The sequence below is a fragment of the Watersipora subatra genome, chromosome 11 (assembly GCF_963576615.1).
Source record: "Watersipora subatra chromosome 11, tzWatSuba1.1, whole genome shotgun sequence".
In the NCBI taxonomy this organism is placed as follows: domain Eukaryota; kingdom Metazoa; phylum Bryozoa; class Gymnolaemata; order Cheilostomatida; family Watersiporidae; genus Watersipora; species Watersipora subatra.
In genome coordinates this window covers 23555481-23581513 of record NC_088718.1, presented here as the reverse complement: position 1 = coordinate 23581513, position 26033 = coordinate 23555481, and the positions used below count along the sequence as shown (strand labels likewise).

The 26033-nt window shown below is 37.5% G+C and overlaps 2 protein-coding genes across 2 annotated transcripts; both read right to left on the bottom strand.

The window, feature by feature from the left end:
- Positions 1 to 557: 557 nt before the first annotated feature.
- On the bottom strand, positions 558 to 20544 carry LOC137407881 (ubiquitin conjugation factor E4 A-like). Its single transcript, XM_068094261.1, has 14 exons — positions 20437 to 20544; positions 19188 to 19379; positions 17731 to 17852; positions 15314 to 15528; positions 14111 to 14255; positions 13628 to 13734; positions 12153 to 12379; positions 11599 to 11762; positions 10344 to 10542; positions 9278 to 9391; positions 8345 to 8593; positions 5973 to 6224; positions 2324 to 2481; positions 558 to 672 (listed from the first exon to the last, which is right to left on the bottom strand). The coding sequence occupies exons 1-14, from the start codon at positions 20542 to 20544 to the stop codon at positions 558 to 560; spliced, it is 2367 nt and encodes a 788-aa protein (XP_067950362.1).
- Positions 20545 to 22668: 2124 nt separating this feature from the next.
- Positions 22669 to 23496, bottom strand: LOC137407880 (uncharacterized). The gene has a single exon (XM_068094260.1). The coding sequence runs from the start codon at positions 23494 to 23496 to the stop codon at positions 22669 to 22671; it is 828 nt and encodes a 275-aa protein (XP_067950361.1).
- Positions 23497 to 26033: the final 2537 nt, after the last annotated feature.

Here is a 26033-nt window from a genome sequence, read left to right as displayed (position 1 = left end):
ATGGCTAAATATGTGAAGATGTATTTTCGAATTTTTGTATAAAGCAGAGTATGTGCTGCCATTGCGAGTGTCAAGGTTACAAAATGCTCATACACGTCGATTCACCCATTTATATATTTACCATAATATTTCCTATAGAATGGAGTCAAATCTAGCTTATCTTACACAAACATCTATGGTTTCAGATGCGTATTTCACCAGCACTGAGCTGGCTAAACTTACAGTTTTGCTTTGTAACCTGGTTCTTAATTCATGCTTCCAGATATCAATATATCACTTGTAAATGAGCAGATTATGCCTGTGTCATTGTGCATGGAGATCTGATAAATTCACATACATGTACAAATACATACTTGGTGCAAGTGGACAAACCCTAGTATTAGCATCAGTTGAATATGCTGATGTGCCGTGTTCCTCAAATCAGTACAAGAGCTGGCAGGGCTGATTATGGTGACGGGCTGGCAGGGTCTGTCGTGCTAGCGCAATACCAATAGCCGAGCAAGATATGCCAACCCACTGATAACCCATTCATGTGTCTTACAGGCGATAGAGGAATACTATAGTTTATTTCTCTGCTCTTGGAGCCAGGTAAAAATCTTTGATTTAAGTTCTGTGTCTGGAATGATTTGGTCCAGGGTAAGTGGACTACGATCAAATGGATCGGTCTGATCACTGCAAAATAATATAAATATGATTCGAGTAGCCAAACAATTTAAAGCCGTTCAAAGCAATTGAGTACAAACCTTATTAAATCGCAAAACATATTCTAGCAATAGATAAGTTCTTTGGCAAAGTTTTATGATAACTCTAGTGTTACTCCATGCTTTTGTCAATGAATGGTAAAACATGTTATTAGCTTGATTTCTCAGTGTTCATCAGCAGCTGAATTATTATTGAGAAGCATTGTTCTAGGTGTTACAATAATGGGAATGTGCAACTGCCACAGAGAGGTTTTTTAGGTCAACAATGGTATACAGATCAATAATCTCGCAGTTTTATAACAAAAGAATAAGTGTTTGCAGCTTACATCTTGTGATAGGTAATCTGCAGACTTACAAAAGGCCCACAGCTATACAACTGCTGTTCTGTTTATTTTAACGAGAGTATAACAACGTGTTGCTCCAGATGTGTCTTTTAGAATCACAGAGGAAAATTCATTCAAGAGGAAAATTTGAATTGAAGAATAAAAAAGTCAAATAATGAATAACAATAATAAGTTATACAAAACTTTAAAAATTGTTTTTGATTGAGGTGATCTGACCGCCAGGTAGTTTTAAAATTAAAATCGATAAAACTTGATCGTGGCTAAAATGCTCAGAAGAAAAATACGTGCAATATGGCATCACTAGTTGTTATTGTTGCGTTAGTTGATTTCGGCCATTGCGTTCAAGTTGAAGCATTACCCGTCGCAATTCTGTCGATCTCTGCAATTGTAGACATAATCACACTTTTGAGTGTTATAATCGAGATTAAGTTTTGTTGAGTTTAATCTTGAAACATCCTGACAGTCAGATCACTTTAAACACAAAAAATGATAGAAAAAGGTAGAAAAATACCGATACCTTCAATTAAAATTTGGGAAATTTTTTCCGAAGTTTATCTTTAACACAGGTTGTTACACTAGTGAGCGCTTTTGGTTTATCTTTAACACAGGTTGTTACACTAGTGAGCGCTTTTGGTTTATCTTTAACACAGGTTGTTACACTAGTGAGCGCTTTTGGTTTATCTTTAACACAGGTTGTTACGCTAGTGAGCGCTTTTGGTTTATCTTTAACACAGGTTGTTACACTAGTGAGCGCTTTTGGTTTATCTTTAACACAGGTTGTTACACTAGTGAGCGCTTTTGGTTTATCTTTAACACAGGTGGTTACACTAGTGAGCGCTTTTGGTCTGAATTGGCTCCCTATTGAGGTGAAAACTAGGGTGATGCACAATATGTCTTCCTAAAGTCATCTCAGGAAGGTTATTTGAGGAATGCTAACTTCATCGCAGTTAACACAGTAATGAAAGCTTTGTTTGGGCAATGCAAGAATATATAAATAGCAGGTGGAGACAATAAAAGTCGCAAACAGAACAAATAAATCAAAGTTAGGTTTTTTCTATGAAGCTTGTTCTGTGACGCTACTTGATGACATTGTCTATTTCTTATTGCTTATACTGTTCCTGAACCTCACATATATAAGCCCAAGATAACATGAACCAACTATAGCCCTAACAGCTTTTGTCCAGTAGTCTTGTATCACAGACATTAGACATATAAGCATTAAACTATACCATGGCATAATATCTAACATAGTTGCGAGCCTCAATTTAGTTGTAGTACCTGAGTATGTGGCGAGCAATGGTAGATCGGTCGACTCTCTGCTTGCTGCTTGGCAATATCACTGGATCCTTCATCATCGTGTTCAGCAATGCATCAAGGAACTCCTCTGGAGCTGATGAACTCAGCTCGTCATCCTCCATCTGCTGTACAGCTGCATTCTATGGAAATTCCCAAACTACTATGATATGATAATAAAGAAAACAATTCTCAGCAAAGATAATTTCATTCAACTTTTACAAACTGCCAGAAGTGTGGCTTCATACTCGACGAATAAACCATTTTTATCTTGATAAGTTGTTGCCAAGATATTATGTAACAGACAAAAGACTGCCTAAAGAAAACAGTTAAATATTTTATAGATAAAAAACTGGATGTGAATATAAGAGCTATATTACTTTAAATTAACATGTTCTAGGTGATTGCACAAGTGACTATGAAATACTGTCTACCATGTGATTTGTCTTGTGTCATAGTAAAACAATATTCATCATCTATTATCCTATTTACTGTTGCATCCCAACAATTTGCTGTAGTTAATATTTTGTGAAAATAAACTTGCTTGTTAACGAATGAGATTGAAAAGTCTAAAAAGTGTTTTTATTATTTGAATTTCATGATAAAATTTTGACACATCAATCCGTTTAGGCAGTTTTTTAATAATGCGTTGAAGTAATTCAGTCTTTTGCTTGTCGAGTAGCCATATTTTGCTGCATTTCAGAATGTAAAAACAGAAAAATATAAGGCTGAAAAAATTGTTAAAGGTTGACTTGCAAATTACAGTTATTTGACATCAAAAGATTCACCATGTCTTACTCTGTTGTGTTGTAAGTGCCAAATATGTGGAAATGCAATTACAAGCTCTTGAAAGCACAAAAACGAAACGCTGCCGTAGATTAGAATCTCTTTATTTCGATGACCTAACCCCGGAATTTGGTTATTGTCTTGTCACGTATGTTCTCACGTGAATTGAAAGGCCAATAAAAAGCTCAATATAAAACTTATCGTAGCACTAGTTTATGACAAACACTTCAGGTTTCACCGAAGACCCGTATCATATATAGATGCTCGCTACTTTACAGTTTTGTTTCGGCCTAGTCTAATTGGCAAGTCGTAATCTGATCATGTGACCCAATACTTCGCAAATAATTTTTGCAGCACTTTTCGATTATCACAGGTGACCAACAGGCTCGTCATGATTATCAGACAATTATATGTACTCCTTCGAGGTAAGGTTAAAATGTTTAATGAATTTTTACGGTAAGTTATAAGATATCACTGCTAAAAGTGACAGCATTACGATGATGATAAAACAAACGCGTAAGAACAATAGACATAGTTTTATTGAATGCGTGAAGTATATTTGTGAAAATATTTCGACGAATAAGATTGCATGAAAGTGTAAACAGAAACCATCTCTCACAACTACATCACATTTGAGCCGTTTTGGAAAGGGAATCCAAACTACGGCGGTCTCGTGGGGCCACGATTTTCTCTTCGTTTTTTAGCTTTTAAGAGCTTGTAATCACCTTTCCACATATTTTGCACCTACCACACCACAGAGTAAGACATGGTGAATCTTTTCATATCAAATAACTGTAATGTGAATTTTGTTGCAAGTCAACCTTTAAAAAGCACAAATTATATTATTAATGGTATTATTATCAACTATATAATAGTGCATTTGCTGCTGTAATACTGGTAAGGCATCTGAATAATAAAATAATAAAAATAGCTCAGTTTACTGTGCTGCTGTCGAACCGAGGCCTGCTGGTGCGAGTCAGCAAATTGGAGTTGCTAATTTAACATAGCCTACTCGCCTCGGCACCAATAATGACCTCTTGTGAGGCTACAGAGCTCAGGTTGTGTGACTACAGTTCTCAGGCCACAGGCTTGTGTGAATACAGTTCTCAGGTCACAGGCTTGTGTGACTACAGTTCACAGGTCACAGGCTTGTGTGACTACAGTTCTCAGGCCACAGGCTTGTGTGACTACAGTTCTCAGGCCACAAGCTTGTGTGACTACAGTTCTCAGGCCACAGGCTTGTGTGAATACAGTTCTCAGGCCACAGGCTTGTGTGACTACAGTTCTCAGGCCACAGGCTTGTGTGACTACAGTTCTCAGGCCACAGGCTTGTGTGACTACAGTTCTCAGGCCACAGGCTTGTGTGACTACAGTTCTCAGGCCACAGGCTTGTGTGAATACAGTTCTCAGGCCACAGGCTTGTGTGACTACAGTTCTCAGGCCACAGGCTTGTGTGACTACAGTTCTCAGGCCACAGGCTTGTGTGACTACAGTTCACAGGTCACAGGCTTGTGTGACTACAGTTCACAGGTCACAGGCTTGTGTGACTACAGTTCACAGGTCACAGGCTTGTGTGACTACAGTTCACAGGTCACAGGCTTGTGTGACTACAGTTCACAGGTCACAGGCTTGTGTGACTACAGTTCTCAGGCCACAGGCTTGTGTGACTACAGTTCTCAGGCCACAGGCTTGTGTGACTACAGTTCTCAGGCCACAGGCTTGTGTGACTACAGTTCTCAGGCCACAGGCTTGTGTGACTACAGTTCACAGGTCACAGGCTTGTGAGGCTACAGAGCTCAGGTTGTGTGACTACAGTTCTCAGGCCACAGGCTTGTGTGAATACAGTTCTCAGGTCACAGGCTTGTGTGACTACAGTTCACAGGTCACAGGCTTGTGTGACTACAGTTCTCAGGCCACAGGCTTGTGTGACTACAGTTCTCAGGCCACAGGCTTGTGTGACTACAGTTCTCAGGCCACAGGCTTGTGTGAATACAGTTCTCAGGCCACAGGCTTGTGTGACTACAGTTCTCAGGCCACAGGCTTGTGTGACTACAGTTCTCAGGCCACAGGCTTGTGTGACTACAGTTCTCAGGCCACAGGCTTGTGTGACTACAGTTCTCAGGCCACAGGCTTGTGTGAATACAGTTCTCAGGCCACAGGCTTGTGTGACTACAGTTCTCAGGCCACAGGCTTGTGTGACTACAGTTCTCAGGCCACAGGCTTGTGTGACTACAGTTCACAGGTCACAGGCTTGTGTCACTACAGTTCACAGGTCACAGGCTTGTGTGACTACAGTTCACAGGTCACAGGCTTGTGTGACTACAGTTCACAGGTCACAGGCTTGTGTGACTACAGTTCACAGGTCACAGGCTTGTGTGACTACAGTTCTCAGGCCACAGGCTTGTGTGACTACAGTTCTCAGGCCACAGGCTTGTGTGACTACAGTTCTCAGGCCACAGGCTTGTGTGAATACAGTTCTCAGGCCACAGGCTTGTGTGACTACAGTTCTCAGGCCACAGGCTTGTGTGACTACAGTTCTCAGGCCACAGGCTTGTGTGAATACAGTTCTCAGGTCACAGGCTTGTGTGACTACAGTTCTCAGGCCACAGGCTTGTGTGACTACAGTTCTCAGGCCACAGGCTTGTGTGACTACAGTTCTCAGGCCACAGGCTTGTGTGACTACAGTTCTCAGGCCACAGGCTTGTGTGAATACAGTTCTCAGGCCACAGGCTTGTGTGACTACAGTTCTCAGGCCACAGGCTTGTGTGACTACAGGCCAAATGCTCTAATATGCCTGCCCTGCCCTCATTTTGCCACAGAAATTGTAGATAAAGTTATATATATATACCTTAATGTGGACACCTAAACTATTAAATGCTTGAATCATATCAGATGGCTTGTTTATCTTTTTAAGAACTCTCTCAGTTTGAGGGAAAAGCTGTGGTGAATAGGATCGGCCATCAGCGGAGACTGCTTGGCAAAACTCGGCGCTGTGCGAAAGGTTCAAATATATCTGGCATATCTCTGAGACAACAACTGATGGCTTGAACTCAGATTTGTCAAAGTCTTTCACTTTAAATTCCTTCATTTTCGGCCCAGTCTGAAAATTTGAAATTAAAAAGGTCAAATAGTATTAAAGATGACAAAGCTACAAACAATAAGCTAAAACACATTCCCTTTTGTAAAATATAACATACAATGAACCTTAAATCTGAGAGACTGTAATAAGTAAGTCAATGGCACTCTTAAAAAAGTGTTTCCTAGCAAACAATTCACTAATGATTAGTTGCAGTCATATTAGTCTAATTTCCTAAGTACAGTGGAACCTGTACTTACAAAATTTTTCCATTTCAAAACCATTTCATAAGTAGAAAGTTTCTGAAGTAGAAACCCATTTAACCATATGAATGCCCTATTTCATTCCAAGCACCCACAAAACTCGTACAAAAGATTTGTATACATTATACATACATGTAATTGTTCAAACCTGAAACAAATATGTGTTAGAATTACATGACTACATAATAAATGGAAAAAGTACACATGAAAAGAAGAAAGAACTGAGAAGTAACGAATAAAAACTGAATGGTACATATATGTGTTTGTTTGTTTACTTTGGCTTTGGGTATTGCATTATTGCTGTGGTTTTGTGTTGCTCATAATGAATGTTTGTAACTCTGTATAATGTTTTTAAGAACGTAAGTAAAAATACAGTCAAACATGGATAACTCGGCCACGGATATTTCGAACACATTGTTAACTCGAACGGATTTTTTGGTCCGTTCCTGTGCAATGATAAATTGCTTTAGATAACTCGAACTTAACACCATTAACTCAAACATTTTTTTTCCGAAGGAACAAACTTAAAACAAACTTTGGTTGATTTTAATCCGAAGGAATTTGAATTAGTCGCGGAACTACGACTACTCTGCCTTCCTAGCGAGTAAAGCGCTCCCTATATGTCTATAGTGTACATATATTCCCCCCATACCGTATAATGGAACCGATTAGGAAACCGTATAAAACCTGATTAATGGGGCCGCTAACACGTCGGCTAAGTTACGGCCAAACTAAAAACGTTAAAAAGTAATAGCGATAAAAATTTAATAAAGATAGACACAACATGCAAAATGCATACTGTAAGAGTGATTATATGCGGATATATAAGGATAAAATGTCAGCAATAGATTCGTGGCCCGGTGATGTGACTGCCAGGATGTTTTAAGATTAAAATCAGCAAAATTGATCTTAGTTAAAACGCTCAAAAGAAAAAGATGTCTTTTTTCTGAGCGTTTTAACCGCGATCAAATTTTGCCAATTTTAGTCTCAAAACAATCCGGCAGTCACGTGACCTTTATGAAACAAATAAATCTCATGTGATAGAAAAACATCTATACTTTCTGATGAAAAATTTTAAAACTTTACATGAGAGGCTCTTTAACTTGTTACAAGCAACCTATATTTTGGTTTTATATATAGTTTGTATATGTACATGTATCTTCTGTTAAATACATGCACTTGTGACAGTGCTCTGATAACTTGAAAACTCTGATAACTCAAACACTCTCGCTCGGTCCTGTGAAGTTTGAGTTATCCATGTTTGCCTGTATTTATTGACATCGGCATGAACTGAAAAATTATGTCATACAAAAAACTCAGAACTTAAATTGCTAGAAACAAAAATTATCCTATTTTGTATGTGATATATGACAATTCCGAATTATACTACAAACGAAACCGAAACACTTGTCATTTGCAGACTTCCATCAGCGAATGAACTTGAGTGAGATGCTTTGTACTCATGGGAAGCAAACGGAAAAAATACGGAAGCTTTTTCATAAATTGAAGTAAAGTTCTACCAAAAGACAGTCGTAGCCAGAAATTTTTGTATTGAAGAGTCATTTGTAAGGAGAGGTTCCACTGTGATTTATTAGCTTGAACAATTGATTTTTTGTTGCAAACTATTTGATTTAGAATTTTGAAGGAATTGGGAAATAGCCTTCTTACAAGCATGAGGAAAATAATATCGGGAGCATAGCGACCAATTTGCCCTCCTAACCTTTAACCTTCAACCTGTAAAGTACAGTATGACATTAAAGGTATTAAATTTCGTTTGGTGAAAACATTTTTGTATCTTCTCATATATGATGACAAAATTTACATTTTTTTACCAAAATGTGGAGCGCAGAAATAATAGTTTGTGAATGTCCAGCTCCTCACCAGCATTAGAAGGAAATAGTTTAGCATGGCGCATATTCTGTCGACCATGATGCTGTGGCAAAACAGTTCAGAGCAATTGGAGGTGAGCAAAGCGAGGGTGTGTGTTGTGTCAACTGCGGCTGAGTTGTAAAAGCGTGAAATATTGATAATCTGAGCAAGGTCTGCCTCAAATTGTTCGAGTTCCCTTCCACGCAGAGTAGAAGATGAGCTGTCTCTCTCACTTTCCTTCTCTCTAATCTGCTTCATAAACTAAAAACAGCATGGTTGTCCTTAGGACAAAACTACAACAATCAGGCTTCCACTTTCACGGCAATTATCCAACTAACTAAAGCAAGCAACTGCCCCTTTCAGAGATCAGAGAAAACGCAAGCTGTGAATTAATCCTGATATTGAACAGACCGAAAGGACATACAAATGAAAAAATGAATAACTCTAAAGAAAAGACAAGATACCAATAAATGAATAGAAAGTACATAAATATGAGTGTGTGACATGATACAACTAAAGTAATATTTATTTTCATTGTATTGTTGAAATAACACATGGACAAAATAACTAATTAATAATAATTAATTAAATTAATAATTAAATTAAATAAATTGATAATTAATGTAATTATATTTAATTGTTAGACACTCTGGCACTGTACAACCTCTTTATTCTTATTCGTAAGATAAACTGTCACTCTGATAACATGCTATAAGCTTTTTATTGTTTCCAACAACATTATCGAATAGAAAAAGTGCAAACCAATCATATAATGAGCAAGCGTGAGAAGACATAAGCAATGCATAAATATTATTAATCATCTTACAATTAACTCTGAGTTGGTTCATAAACAGTCGGGTCAGGTTTCATCTTTCAATTCGAACAGTAGGGGCGACGAATGCTTACACGTGTAAGAATACAGTTCCATAAAATGAGTGTACTTACACCAAGCGCCTCATCAAGAAGGAAGCGGGCATCATTAACAAGAAGGTTAACGAACCGGAGAAAAAGGGGAGGATCAGTATTCTCTATATCAGCGAGAGCTGCATCAGACAATTTCTGCCAAGTAAAGCAGAAGTAGAGAATTATATTTAGCAAGAAGATAATGATAGAATATCAAAGTCATTGTATTGGCTATGACCCCATGCCTCGGTTGCCTCATCATCTGTCACCTTAGCAGTACAGAACGAACCCCTATTTTATTTATTGAAACTCGTACTTTATGATATTATTGAAACTGATGGGCCAATGAAAAGGCAGTATATGTACGGATATAAGCAGAGCAACTTCAGGCTGAATGCTTAGGAAGTTGCTCCACCAGAGCATAGGCTGTATAAGGGATGCAGTTTAGCTATTGCAAAACAGACTTTCTTCAACATAACTAGTATTGAGCAAATAGCATTAACTTTTGAGGTTTTCTATATAACTTTTCAGCATATAAAACAGTTGTAAACAATTAGAGTAAAATAACAGTAATTTCATGCAATGCAGATTTATGTGTTCAAGTCATGTTACATAACAGCAGATGTATGTGTTCAAGTCATGTTACATAACAGCAGATGTATGTGTTCAAGTCATGTTACATAATAGCAGATGTATGTGTTCAAGTCATGTTACATAATAGCAGATGTATGTGTTCAAGTCATGTTGCATGTACAAAACAGCAGATGTATGTGTTAAAGTCATGTTACATAACAGTTAGTTAAAAATATTTGAAATATAATAAAGCTAACATGACCTGACATTCACTTAGAACAACAATTATAACAGAGTAAACAAGCCAAAAGAATATAACCTTGACATGATCAGTTGAAAGCATAAGTTTATTTGAATAAGGGCTTTTCTGAATCCCAACCGTCTTATAGTCAGAAGTGTAAAATAGCCTCAAGTCCTTATATCATTTGAATAGTTTGCAATGCTCGAAGTCCCACAACCATTAGATTAACCAAACATAGATTTCCGTGTTGTAATAAAACTGAAATAATACTTGAATTAAAGACAGAATACTCACTGCCACAGCTTTCCTATGCAAGTCAATCTTCCATATGTAATCTATAACTTTATACATAGGTTGTCTGTAGCTCAACTTCTGTTCAAATTCAACAGAATCCCCTGTAATTTCTATGCCCACAAACACGTCAAAGAGCACCTCCGCAAGCCTGTCAACATTGCGATGCTCCTTGAAGAGCCTCTCTTTCAGTACATTGTGGCTACAGAAAAAGGATCATGTTCAATTAGACAGGGAGGCGGAGAGTAAAGCATGGTCGAGTGCAAGCAAAATCTTTCTAATTAAATTGAATTCCAAAGTTAGCCCAAAACTAATATTCCTTAATGGTTGACTTGCAACAAAATTCACATTACAGTTATTTGATATCAAAAGATTCACCATGTCTTACTCTGCTGTGTTGTAGGTGCCAAATATGTGGAAATGTGATTACAAGCTCTTAAAAGCTCAAAAACGAACAGTTAATCGCAGCCATCACGAGACCGCCATAGTTTGGATTCTCTGCTTAATTTCTGCTAATAAGCATTAAACAAACAACAAAAAGACAGCAGTTTTCCGTCTATGGGGAAAAGATAAACGACATATATTAAAACTGCAATAGATCATGGCAATATACAGACTCAAAAATTATTGTGTCTGATTACGTTATTTGTATTGCCTTTGGTCCCATCAACTAGTCAACACGCCGGTCTAAGAGCTCCTCAAACACTCTGACTCCCTATATATTGACCAGGTTTATACTTTGCAACTCGGGGCTTCGAAATAAAAACAGCGTTTAACTAAACATATTTTCCCTTTGATATATTTGTTCATCAAATCTTACTTTTTGCATTATTTGTCCAAGTTATTTAAAGATTTCAATTTATTTTTGCTCTTTCCGAAAATTCATGATCAGATTCAGCTGTATCTGTATTCTAGAGAACCAACAAAAGATATTCTGTTATTACATATTTTTATCAAAAAGATGCCTTCATTTTGATGGAACTAACAATAATTTCAAAGTTTTCATTTCTGTTTGGATCTTACATACATGCAAGCGCCGGTTGCTAGCCATTCTATATCAAAAGTAATGAAAAGTGCACCACATCTTGACAAGAGAAGCTTCAAGGTAAATTTGCATGACAAAATCATGTGATTATATGCTGATTCCTAATCAATTATAGATATTAATGGCAGCTGCAGATCTGTCTGGCAGCATTGATAATAAGATCATATTCAACCAACCTCCACTACTGTGCAATCAGTACTAAAATTTACATACGAGTTGAGCCGGCTCATCGCATAGGTATCCTGCTCCTGACTAGGCATGATTTCATAGAGTACCTCGGCTAACTTTGCTCGAAGATGCGGGTTTTTCAGCCGGGATTTACTACCCATAAACACGAGGATCAGATCCATAAAGTGTTCAGCCACATGAATAACTTCCTGTAAAAATCAGCAGATCTGTAAATGAATTTTAAACTATCATGTGAAATGGTAGTGTGTAAAACACGACCCATAAGTATTTCAAGTTACACAAATGATGTCAATAATATAACAGATACTGCAAGTCTTCAAACGAATACTACAACTGTCACAAATTACAAAAATATTTCTCCGACTCTAAGATGAGCGGTGAATCTAAAGCTATCATAATAGGCCCACGAGGTTGCTATAAAATATAGCATATAAAAAGCAAAAGGTCTATTGAAACCATAGATGTAGTAAGCCCATATTGAAACCATAGATGTAGGGTTTACTATATCTATGGTTGAAACCAATAACAACGATATCATGGCTCACTTGAAAGTATGACTCTTTGAAGCGGCGTGTAACGGACATAGCATCTGTTATATTTGTGATAATATGCTCAGGTATGCAGCCGAGTAGCCTGGTGTTTGGTTCTTTAAGAGGAAATGTTAAAGAAGAGAAGGGGACGGAATTATCACCACCCGTAGCTAAATGCGTGAGGTAGGTGGAGGTAGCTACATGAAACTGGAGAACAGGCTTTAATAGTTCTGGGTCGACGAGGGCCACTCTCATGCACATGAACCGCTTCATCGCTGCAAAAAGATTTTGTGTTAGGAGTTGGCCACTCTTGCCACTCCACTGATCAACCATAATAGCGCCAACCAGCGATCTAGTGCAGTCAAGCCTCGACTTATTATTATCTTAATATACAAACTTTTTGATCGATGAAGTAAGATTTGAGTAAATAATTACCTCAACCTAAAGTTATTTTAAATATACGACATTCAAAGTTTTTCGAACAGTTTACGTAATTTATTTTTACAATGCTCAAATAATATTAGACAATGCTTTGACTGTTCTAAAATCATAGTTCCAAGACTGGTGTGAGTGGTAGCAATTGTAAAAAACGAAAGACAATATTCTCCTTGGCATAATAACAATTAAACATTAATATAATGTTCATATGATCTAAATTGAAGTAGCTGTATATCTCTAACAAGACCTCTACTTGTGTACTGTATGTTACCTTTATTACCAAGGCTGCACCTCAGTCCCCAATTTTTAGCGTGGAAGCAATAAGATGATAAAAACCTCTTTTATTGAATCTCACTTTGTGTATTTAGTTTCTTACATTTAGATTCTTACACAGTTTTATACGATGCATTTGATATAAATGTACCCAAAGTATTTATCAATAAATTTTAAACAAAACCAAGTACAATATAAACTTATATGAACATTTGCTCCAACATGCAACAGTTTTGACATATGAAGCAGACATCAAACTGGATTAACATCGTATATCAAGTCTTGGCTGTATGAGCATGACATGTAATAAGCGCACTGGCACATAAAGAATGTAAGATAGTAGCCTTTCTCCAACTCAACAGCAGGGCTTAGAATTGATAAACTTGGAATTCATGCGAGTAGATCATCAACAAGCTAATTAAATGTATGTACAATAAAAAACTAGAATTTAAACAAATATTAGCATTTTACCTACTGACATTTCTATTCAGTTTTCACACATTTTCGTCATCAGCCATCATAAATCATATTCATGATGGTTACTAAGTGGGCTATAGATGCATTTAAGTGAACTGTTTAAGTCTGTCAGACTGGCTCTAGAACAGTTGTCAAGCACCCTAGAATAGCGCTAGAAACTGTATGCTTAAACTTTGTCATTGCTGAAAATTCAATCTAGAAAACTCTAGCTAAGAGAGTGGACACGAACTGTTCCACGCACATAATTCTATGTAGTTTTTTAATTAAAACAAAATGAAGCATGAATCTGCAAATAATAAGAGTTTTATCTATGAGAGGTTTAAAAGTAGACTCACCGCCCTCAAACATTAGCTTTATAGCTTCTACATCGGGTGAGCCGGCTGCCTGAAGCTGCTGATAAGCTGTTTGAATGCGATTCAAGTCACGGTTCAAGTTGGCAAACCTATAATAAAACAGAGCATGTCATTCGCTGTCACAAACTCGAGACCATTCAGCAGCAAACTCAACATAGAGAACTTGGGAACTTCTAGTTAACGGTACAAGTCCATGAAACATCTTGCAAGAAAAATCAACAAAAATTATGGATGCAGTTAAAGGCTAATAAGAAGGATTGCCGGTATAGCGAGGTAAAGTAAAAAGAAGAGTCGAGAAGAAGAGTAATAATAAAAGAAATGAAATAGCATTCAGAAAGAGAAGAGTTAAATTGATAGGGACAGACACAATAAAAAAGTGATGATAAAAGGAAAGATACTGAAATGACAAAGAAAGAGGATGACAGAAATGAGTTACAAGAAAAAAAGAGACACAGAAATACTTACCTCTCAAAAGTAGAATGTAGCCCAAGGTGCAAGGACTGGTGTGTCAGAAAAAATATATCACAAATGAAGTTGTACTCTGAGGGCATCTCTATGGTGTTCACTTGATTCTCGTCCAGCTGTACCAAATATGTCTCTTCAGACACACCTAAATACAGGATAGCATCGATTAAGAAAGATTTACACTATTTGTAACAAAATGCATGACATACGTGTATATGCTATGAAATGTATCACATACATGTGTAAGCTAGCAAAAGGTTGGAGAGAAATATTTTGTGAGATGGTGAATATGACCACCGATAATTTTTGTACAGTTTTGTCACAGGTGATTGAATCTGAATTGATATGCTTTTATCATGATTTGAAACATGAATTAAATGCCCTTTATTGCATTTCCTATATATATATATATATATATATATATATATATATATATATATATATATATATATATATATATATATATATATATATATATATATATATATATATACTCATGCTACAGACAGTACTGTTTCGGCTATTGAAGCCTCATCAGTGCAGCTCAGAGCTTAGGCAAGGGACACAAATCCCATTACCAATGAGAGTTGATTTCCTGTCATGAAACAACTAGGTTGCCTCACAGACTGTAAGAAAATCGATGTGCTGGCACCAGAGTGCTCAAATCACGAAAGTGATGAGCTTTGCACAAAGGCTAATAGTGCCGCACCTCTCACAGAGTGCTCAACCAAACCGAAGTAAGGGAGCATATACTCATGCTACAGACAGTACTGTTTCGGCTATTGAAGCCTCATCAGTGCAGCTCAGAGCTGCACTGATATATATATATATATATATATATATATATATATATATATATTGTATTAGAAAAAATGCTAAAAAGCAAAACTTAAAAACAACCATATAGCAAGTGTAAGCTGAAAAGGCTAACATAGATACATGTGCATCTGGTTGCAGAATTTTAAACACAAAACTTTCAATAAATGAGAAGGACAAGACGAGAGGACAACTCCGGGAGAGTGTATTATAATTCTACAGAATCTCACCAAATACCTTTAAACTTACCAGCTGCAAGATCAAGGTGAGCTATTACCTATGTAAATTGATAATTGAGATATCGTTGAAAACTCTAATAGACCCCTGAAGACAAACAACAACTATCTCAACAATAGCCCTCTCTCATAAAGGATACCATCTGCTCACCCCATAAATGGTGGTGTTTGGCTTCCTGATCGTTAGACTCAGAGAACCTCTGCCTGCAGTACTGGGGATGTATCCTCATAAGCTTAGGGCTCTGCGGTAAAGAGAATGGCTTGCAGAGTCGCAGCAACACGGCGCAGAGATTGAGCATCAAGCCATCACTGCACTCGTCTCTCGGCGGGGCATTGTGGGAAGACATTATGGATGCGAGCTTGATCCTGTCTAAAACCCATGGGTACTAGCTATCTAGGAAGGAAATAGTTAGCCCAAATGTTAATCTACATAACAGCAAGTTAGTTTCCTGAATCACCATTGTGTTCGGCTGTGGTTCAGTTTGTGAATGTTCTGTTCAGAGGGTAGGAGTACACTATTAGGTAGGAGTACGCTATTAAGTAGGAATACACTATTAAGTAAGAGTATAGTATTAGGTAGGAGTATACTATTAGATAGGAGTATACTATTAGGTAGGAGTACACTATTAGATAGGAGTACACTATTAGGTAAGAGTATACTATTAGGTAAGAGTATACTATTAGGTAGGAGTATACTATTAGGTAGGAGTATATTATTAGGTAGGAGTATATTATTAGGTAGGAGTATACTATTAGATAGAAGTACACTATTAGTTAGGGGTACACTATTAGGTAGGAGTATATTATTAGGTAGGAGTACACTATTAGGTAGGAGTATACTATTAGGTAGGAGTATACTATTAGGTAGGAGTACACTATTAGGTAGGAGTATACTATTAGGTAGGAGTACACTATTAGGTAAGAGTATACTATTAGGAAGGAGTACACTATTAGGTAGGAGTATACTATTAGGTAGGAGTATATTATTAGGTAGGAGTATATTATTAGGTAGGAGTATATTATTAGGTAGGAGTATACTATTAGATAGAAGTACACTATTAGTTAGGGGTACACTATTAGGTAGGAGTATATTATTAGGTAGGAGTACACTATTAGGTAGGAGTATACTATTAGGTAGGAGTATACTATTAGGTAGGAGTACACTATTAGGTAGGAGTATACTATTAGGTAGGAGTATACTATTAGGTAGGAGTATACTATTAGGTAGGAGTACACTATTAGGTAGGAGTATACTATTAGGTAGGAGTATACTATTAGGTAGGAGCATACTATTAGGTAGGAGTATACTATTAGGTAGGAGTACACTATTAGGTAGGAGTATACTATTAGGTAGGAGCATACTATTAGGTAGGAGTACACTATTAGGTAGGAACATACTATTAGGAAGGAGTACACTATTAGGTAGGAACATACTATTAGGTAGGAGTACACTATTAGGTAGGAGTATACTATTAGATAGAAGTACACTATTAGTTAGGGGTACACTATTAGGTAGGAGTATATTATTAGGTAGGAGTACACTATTAGGTAGGAGTATACTATTAGGTAGGAGTATACTATTAGGTAGGAGTACACTATTAGGTAGGAGTATACTATTAGGTAGGAGTATACTATTAGGTAGGAGTATACTATTAGGTAGGAGTACACTATTAGGTAGGAGTATACTATTAGGTAGGAGTATACTATTAGGAAGGAGTATATTATTAGGTAGGAGTACACTATTAGGTAGGAGTATACTATTAGGTAGGAGTATACTATTAGATAGGAGTACACTATTAGGTAGGAGTACACTATTAGATAGGAGTATACTATTAGGTAGGAGTATACTATTAGGTAGGAGTACACTATTAGGTAGGAGTACACTATTAGGTAGGAGTATACTATTAGGTAGGAGTACACTATTAGGTAGGAGTACACTATTAGGTAGGAGTATACTATTAGGTAGGAGTACACTATTAGCATATTGATTACATTATAGCATTTAATTAATAAAAATAGCAATGAGCAGCAGTTAATATGTAATAGTACCAAATAAGATAACAACATCTTAAAATGCATGTAATGATATACAAATAAACAGTACAATTATTCATAACGTAAAAATCGATAATTATTGTGAGTTACCAACACTGGGGGGCAGTTAATATTAAAGTAGTATTCCTTATAGGCATCCATAAGTTAGCCCTGGGCGCCTATAAATCAGCCCTAGGCAACCATATGTTAGCCTTAGGCACCATTATATTAGCCTTAGGCACCCACAAATTAGCCCTAGGCACACATACTGTAAGTTAGTCTCACTTAAGATCAAGACAAGACATTGTTCTAACTGAATTTCATGCTGGTTTAATGAAGAACTGGAAGTAACACATGACAACTTCCAGAACAAGAGTGGGATAGTCTGCACAGATGGGTTGAACAGCAAACAAGGAGAGGTCTATTAGAGATGTAGAGAGGACTACACCTACGAGTGCAAAAGGAGAGGTCTATTAGAGATGTAGAGAAGATTACACCTATGGGTACAAAATAATGAACCAACGCAGTCATGGCCTACCATTGTTGGCATGGAGGAGTCGACCGACCCATAGGAGAAGAAGGTGCCTCGTTCTTGGTGATAGTTGACAGAGTTTGAGAAAAAGTTTTGACATACAGTCAATGATCAAAGCTGAGTTCTACAAGCAGACAAGTAGTGATTGAGAGAAAATGCAGTGGGTTTCCAATAATTGATAGCTCTTCTGATAGAACCATCACTATTCCGAGCATATGCATTAAAGTGACTATTACATATTCCGCGCAACAACAAAAATACAGTAGAATTATGCTAGCATCTGTATAATAACACATGTAACAATATATATTATATCTGAATGTGCAATAGAAATCTGCACACTTGTACTTGTCTACACAAAGAAAAAACAATACTATAAAATAAGACTAAACCGGACTAAACCAGATTAAACCAGTTTCACATGAGCTAAAGGGTGAAAGCACAAGATGAAGATGAGTCAGTTATGAAAAACTGAGATATGAGCTTCGCTTACAAGTTCAATTTGATTGGAACTAACTTATTCTATGGTTGGAACTAACCAACGCTACGGTTGGCCTTATCTGAGCTAGTGTGTCGAACAGACAGACTTTTTTGGTCTCATTATAATGCCTTGATTTTAACTATATTTTTGACTCAATGACAGATTACTTTCCTCATAGCCAGTGCTAGAGAGAGTTTTCTCGGCACACGACGGCACACGACGGCACCCGTTGCGCCTCCTCTCACAAGCTAGTTTATGGAAGACCTTTATGTATCAGTGTCATTACTCTGGTTACTTACTCATGTCATTTCTAGCGCTATTCATAGAGCAAATCAACAACCTACATAGAGTTTGCATGGCCCTCTCTTATTTACAAATCTTTAAGTAATGCTGGAGTATAAAAAGCAGTAACAAGTTCTACGCAAACTAAAATTAGCCACACCAACATCTATAGACTACGGTGGATGTAAAATTAGCCACACCAACATCTATAGACTATGGTGGATGTAAAATTAGCCACACCAACATCTATAGACTATGGTGGATGTAAAATTAGCCACACCAACATCTATGGACTATGGTGGATGTAAAATTAGCCACACCAACATCTATGGACTACGGTGGATGTAAAATGAATAAGCCAGCAGCAACCAAACTAGCTAAACTGGACTACGGTGGATGTAAAATTAGCCACACCAACATCTATAGACTACGGTGGATGTAAAATTAGCCACACCAACATCTATAGACTATGGTGGATGTAAAATGAATAAGCCAGCAGCAACCAAACTAGCTAAACTGGACTACGGTGGATGTAAAATTAGCCACACCAACATCTATAGACTACGGTGGATGTAAAATTAGCCACACCAACATCTATGGACTATGGTGGATGTAAAATGAATAAGCCAGCAGCAACCAAACTAGCTAAACTGGATATTGCTAAGCGAGTACTGACTGGCGGGTGCTGATACGTACACTGAATGCCATTTGTTCAGCCAACTCAACATCGGCCTGCGTCATGCGCGAAGGATTCTCAAAGAGCTGGCTGCTCTCGATTGGTCCGGGTTGATTGGATGGAGCGCAGCTGCTACTGAGGATTGTTCCAAAAAGAGTTTTCTCCATCGCTGTCGCTGATGGGTTGGTGGTGTTGGTGTAAGCCAGCAGAACCTGGAAGTCAATAGCTTACGAGTATTTTACAAAGGTCAATTCTATCTATATTCGCTAAATAGTCTCAGTGTTGGTCTTCAGCCTCAACCGCTGTCGAATCGGACTCCATAAATAGCTAACAACAACAATGTCAAAAATATATACTGTATAGTCAAACCTTGACGTACAAAATTAATCTGTTATAATATTTGCTTTACCTTGAAGCCTTGGAATGAAAATATAAGCATGGCAATGCGCGCTCTCTGTGGAAGAGTGAATGATATGAATATACAGTGTAACTTGCACTAGACAGTTGAAATTAACTTATTCTGTGAACTTTTTATTATTTTACATTTTATTCATAATAGAATGAATTGTTACCAGCTCTTTTGACTTTCATTTAAAGAAATTTATTTTCTTTAAATTAAAGAAAAAAAGAAAATACTTCAGAAAACTTCCAAAGTTGTTTGTTGGAATTGAGATGAATATTTGCTTAGATGTGAAGATGATTGTAAATTGAGTCACATCACAGTTAGGGAAGGTGTTCTAAACTCTGATAAGTAAGTAACATTACGAATAGCATTGCATTTGTTGATTAAGTTGTTCAGATTAAACATCACTGTAATTCAAGTATTTATGTAAACCGTACCGAGTTATTCACATATGAGCATATAGCAAACAATCATAGGTAAAGGTACAACAGTGTTAATGAATACAATGGAACCTCTATTTACGAAAGCTTCTACATATGAAATTTTAAAGTTACGAAATGTCTTTTTGTAGAAATTTTGCTTCGATTAACAAAAGATATCTCTAGATACAAAAGTGCCTTTCACTTGTTTTGTCTGTCGACCTGTTTGCTTTGTGTGAGTATGACCTAAAACCCATCTCAATCAATTTCTTTTGCTAGCAAAAGCCAGTAAACGACAGGTGTTTTATTTTTGTTTGCAGTATAATTTGGAGTTATCTTTTATCGCATACAGGATGGAAAAACTTCCGTTTTTAGCAATTCATGTCTTGTGTTTTCTGTATGATTGTTTTTTATTTTGTGCCGATGAGAAGAAATCTTTTTACTAACAAAACAGCTATACAGCACACATCTCTTCTGATCATCATCCTCCAACTTCCTGCGGTATTCTTTAGCCTCATATAAACGACCAATTCCAAAGGTAGACTTGTCATTCATAGTTTTTATTTATTATTTCTCCGTTTTCCTTTTTCCGATGAGTATTTTTCCTACTTATTATATAATAATGTAATTCTAACATGTATTGGTAACCACTACATGTATTTATAATTTATAAAAATGTTACATCTGAGTTTTGTGAAGGCTTGGGATGGATTGGGGCATTTATATGATAAAATCGGTTTCTACTTCCAAAGATTTCTACTTATGACACAGCTTCCGGAATGAATAACTTTGGCAAGTAGAGGTTCCACTGTACCACAAAGGCTCATAATTTGAATATGAAGCTAATTTATAAGGGTCGGCAGTCTTTTTTCATAGTCTTTTTATGGTGCCAACTGCCCTTTCAGCTTTGTCATTGGCCTTAGAGTAGGCAGGAGAACTTGTCACATGGCAGAACCCTTACTCAGATACAAAGTCATGAAATTCTTTTGACGCAAATTGTGGTCCATAATATGTCACTAGTAGTTCGCAGATGCCATGCACTGAGAAAGTTGACTTCATTGCTTCAATCATGGTGTGGGAGCCAGGTGAAGAAAGTTTTCTCACCCCTATCCATCTGCTGTAGTAGTCGACAACAAGCAGAAAAGTTCTGTTCTGAAAGTGGAATAAGTCTGCCCCCACCCTTCATCAGCTGCGTTCCGGCAATGTAGATGGACAGAGTGGTTCTACTTGCTCTGGGGCCTGTAACCTGCACGTCTCACACCTTTTAACCATCACCTCGATCTGTTTAGTCATGTGCGGCCACCATATTGCCTTGCTGGCTCGCTCGACATTTAACGATCCCTTGATGGGCTTGGTGGATTTTCTCCAGCATCGTCAACCTCAGTTCTATAGGAATCACAACTCTGTTGTTGTACAGCAGCAAATCATCATTGACTGTCAGATGAGCTTGTGCGTCCCAGTAAGGGTGAATGGCTTGGTTTGCATCAGTCATGTAAGCGGGCCAGCTTTCTATGCAAAGCCGAGTTCCTTCTCGACATACTGCGTCCTGTTTTTGTGCTTCTTTCAGAGAGATCATTTGCTGGTTTGTTGGAATGATGTAGTGTGCCATTATCTCTAGTTCATCGATGAAACAATCGTCAGTTTTATCAGGAGCATCCACTGGTGCCGAGACAGAGTGTCAGCTACATGATGTCGTGTGCTTTGTACATGAATAAACGCCGGACTGTGTACTGCATCATCCTCAAATGCATTGGAAGGATGCGTGCAGGCACTCGGTCCAGGTCCTTCATGGTGATTAGCGACACCAGTGGATTATGCACCACCTTGATAGTGGCCCGTAATCCCCTCACGTACTGGTCAAATTTCTCCATTGCCCAGACTGTTGCTAATGCATTCTTTTCAATGATGGCATAATCTTTTCTGTGTCTGTCAGAGAATGAGATGCATACATCACCGGTCTCCTTGAGCCATGAAGTTGGATCTGGAACAGCGTAGCTCCTATACCACAGTTGCTGGTGGCAGTGGCGACAATAGTCTCCAGCTTTGGATTGTAGTGGGCCATGATCTCCACAGATACTAGAATTTGCTCAATCTTTTTTAAAAGTGTCTTCCTGAGCCAGTCCCCAGACCCATTCTGATTTTCTTTGAGTAGCTCCCTCATTTGAGCGTTCAGTGTAGCCAGGTGGGCACAAACTTCGCGATCTGAGTGAGCATGCAGTTAATTTTTCTTAATTCTGTTTCATCTGGCGGGTTGGGGAACCGAAGAATGGCACGGGTTTTGGCCGGATCGAGATTGACACCCTGGCTGTCAATGATGTGGCCAAGAAAGGTTACCGATCGTTTTCTAAACTCACACTTCTTGCAATTGAGTGTTAGCCCTTAGCTCTGCAGAGCAATCAAGACTCCTTTGAGTGCCTTGTCATGGCTCGAAACGTCTTTGCCATGAATGAGGATATCATCCATGTGGCAAATCACTCTGTCTATTGCAGATAGTACTCTGGTCATAGCTCTAGAGAAAAATTCAGGGGCGCTAGAAATGCCAAATGGTGAAGGATTAAAACAGTAGCGTCCAAAGGGGAAAGGAAAGTGGTTAGTTTTCTAGATTTTTCACTGAGGTTAATCTGCCTAAAACCACTATTTGCGTCGAGTTTAGAGAAAATTTTACTGCTAGCAAGTTGGCTAAGACTGTCTTTTACAGTAGCCATTGGATGAACTTCTCGTTTCACTGTGTTGTTTAGTCTTGTTAGATCGACGCAAATCCTCACGTCTTCCGAAGGCTTTAGTAGGGTAATAGGCTTTAGTAAGTGGGTGTGGAATAGACCTCGGTGTGAAAATGTGTACTGGCTTTATGTCGGGCTTCAATGATATTTCATATGTGTATTTCTTCAGCAAGCCTAGGCCTTTAAACAGGCCTGGATACTCACTGATTATTTCCTTATCTACTTGGTTAATTCCTTTAATGTTGCAAGTAATTAACCCAAGGTTGGAACCAGCTTTCCGAATCAGCAGTGACACCTGTTGATTCTGTAGGACATACGCAGTCTCACTGTGCCTTCTTCCTTGGTATTCCATATTTGCTTGAAATGTTCCAATTATTTCCAGTGGTTTCTTGCCTGGTCTGTAAAGCTTTTCAGAACACTGAGAGAGAGGAATCTGCTTTATCCAAGGTTCCGCATTGCTGATCACTGTTCTGTCTGCTCCGGTATCGAGCTTGAATATGCACGAATGTGTGTTTACTTCAGTGTTAGCTTTCCGTCCGTTAATTTCACCAATCACTAGCTCGCCAGTGAACAGAAATCCATCTTCATTTTCAGAGTCCTCCGTTCCTGAATATTGCTTGACCTCTTCTACCCTTTGACTTCGGCAACGCACCTGGAAATGCCCTCTTTTGCTGCAATTTTGACATTTGGCATCTTTCGCTGGACACTGTTCCCTTGAATGCGGTCCACGCCCATATCGTCCGCATCGTGTTGCGGCTTTTCCTTTACCAAACGAGGCTTTACTCATCTCCAATTTTTATCCACGGGCAGAGGGCGATTTTCTAAATCTTTGCGATACTGCATCTACTGCGTGGCTAGTGGTTCTCATAGACTTCATTGCAGACCAAGTTGTTTCCTCTCTTCTGCATGTGTTTACAGCCACCTCAAGTGTGAGTGCATTGCCTAAGGAGATTAGTTTCTTTCTTAAACTATCTTCTTAATGCCCAGTACAATCCTGTCTCTCAGCATTTTATTTAATGGAGGTTGGGAGCCTGCACCGGCTGGCTTATAATCAAACTGACACTTATTGGCTAGGGTGCATAGCTGAGAATAGAAACAATCAAAAGTTTCACTTGAAAGTTGTGATCGGGTGTGAAACTTATATCTTTCATGAATAATATTTGTTTCACCAATGCAAAACTGTTCCAGGATTTCTAGAATTGTGTCACAAGATTTAACTTCAACTTATTTGACTATATTTAACTTTCAACTTCAACTTATCCTCATCTAGAACCAATTCCGATGGTGAATGTATGTTAGGAATAGCTGCCTTTGGAGGCATATTGTGTGACCGGTTGCCTCTGCAATCGACTGTTATATCACTGAAAATATTAATGTCTCTCAAAAATCCGTCAAAACAAAGTTTTACCGCTGCCACCATGTGTTGTTCTGAGTTTTAGGTGTAATTTGCATGAGCACAACATATTTATTTATTTACCGACCAGAGCGGACACACAGGCGGTGCGCCATTCCTAAAATGCAAGTAACGCAAAAACATAGGCATAGAGCAAACAGCAAATATTTGAACTGAATAATAAAGGAATGATAACTCCAAAGTTAAATGTGATAGTCATTACACAACATTTACTAGCTTTTTACATTTTCACATGCTCTTGTTTTGAAATATTTATTATATATTTGTTACAGAAATTAAAAATTATTTTTGCAGTATACAGTATACCTACATGTATCTGATAATGAATGTTTCTAGGAAGCTTTCATGTTCTCAACTCACAGACATTTTGATGAAGAAATTGAAAGCATATTGAATAATCAATTACTAATTATTAGTTTAAAGATTCATAAGTGATCAGTCAAAAAGTGTCCACAAAATCGTGATAATAATGACTCGGTTACATTAAACACAATTCTTTCGTTGTTGCAGTTTGTATCAAAGTCTATTTTTTAACTCCAAAGTTATACGATGTTTCATTAAAACTTTGAAGGCAGTTCATAGAAATAATTATAACTATCAGGCTGATAGTAGTTCTTTGTTTAACTTGGTCTTCATACTTTGACAGAGCCTATATGAAAAATGGTTAAGCAATTACGATGGAGTCTGTATTACGGTACTAGTTTAAGGCTAAAACTTTTGTTTAGCATATATGTGCAAGATTATGTGTGGTTTTTCACTATTTATGTAAAAAGTGTATTCTAAATGGCAATGCGTTGAGGTTTTGCTTTGCTCAAAAATTGTTTGGACGCCACTATTGACTAGTTCATTAGGACAGAAAAAGAGTTGAGGTTAGACGACACTGTAGAAGGTGTTGAACAGCCAGAGGAATATGGAATAGGTCCAAATGAAACTAACAATCAGAACGCAGCTGGCCAAGCAAACGATGCAAATATTTTAGTTTCAATTGTGTTTCAAAAGTGTTAATTTTTGTTTCTGCATGTATTATGAATATGATTCATTTATGTCACATATTATTGAATCTATATGTGTAGCATTTGATAGATTAATATTATGTAACTTATAAATTTGCAGATTTATAGCATATTTGAAAAAATCCATGCGATTATCTTAACTTTGCTTACGATGCTCGTAACTCATCTTCTAATGCACATAACAAGCCCGTTTTGGCTACAAACTCTAGCAACAAGTGCAATGAGTTTTCATGCAATCTGTTAAATATAGTTAGTAAATAAAAATATGCCGTCAAATTTAAAATGAAATAAAAAGCTGAAAGCTCTAACAAATTGCAACACAGGCTATAAGATCATCAGTGGTTAATTTAACGCAATATATATCAACCGGTAGAGATATTTCTCAGCTTCCTGCTCGTATTTATTTAGAAATCCATGACGAGTTGGAGGTAAGTTATAGCAGATTTCTTGCATTCAAAAGAGTTAATGTCGCTCTGCCCGCAAGAGAACGCAAAATATAGGCGCCATTTGCTTCACCCATAAAAGGGTTAAATTTATATCCCTAAAATTCTGAATAGTTATTCGAAAAATACAACACCGCCCTCTAATCAAATGTCACCTCTAATAAAGTGACACTATAGGGAAGAATTGAAAAATAAAGCACTATGGCATTCAAATAGAGGTTTTACCGCATGTCATTCACCTGTATTAGTTATAGGGGAAATAAACTCAACTATTATAAATGCAATATTTGTGTCAACTGCGCTGATTAAAATTGTTTTTTAAATCTCTTTGCCGGCATGTGATCATCGGTAAGCTTCCCTCAATAGATGAGTTAGCATTGGGATGTAAAGGGGTGTCCACAACAAACAAGACCCCCCTTTGTTCATCGAACAAGTTTTCAAAATGATGTATAAT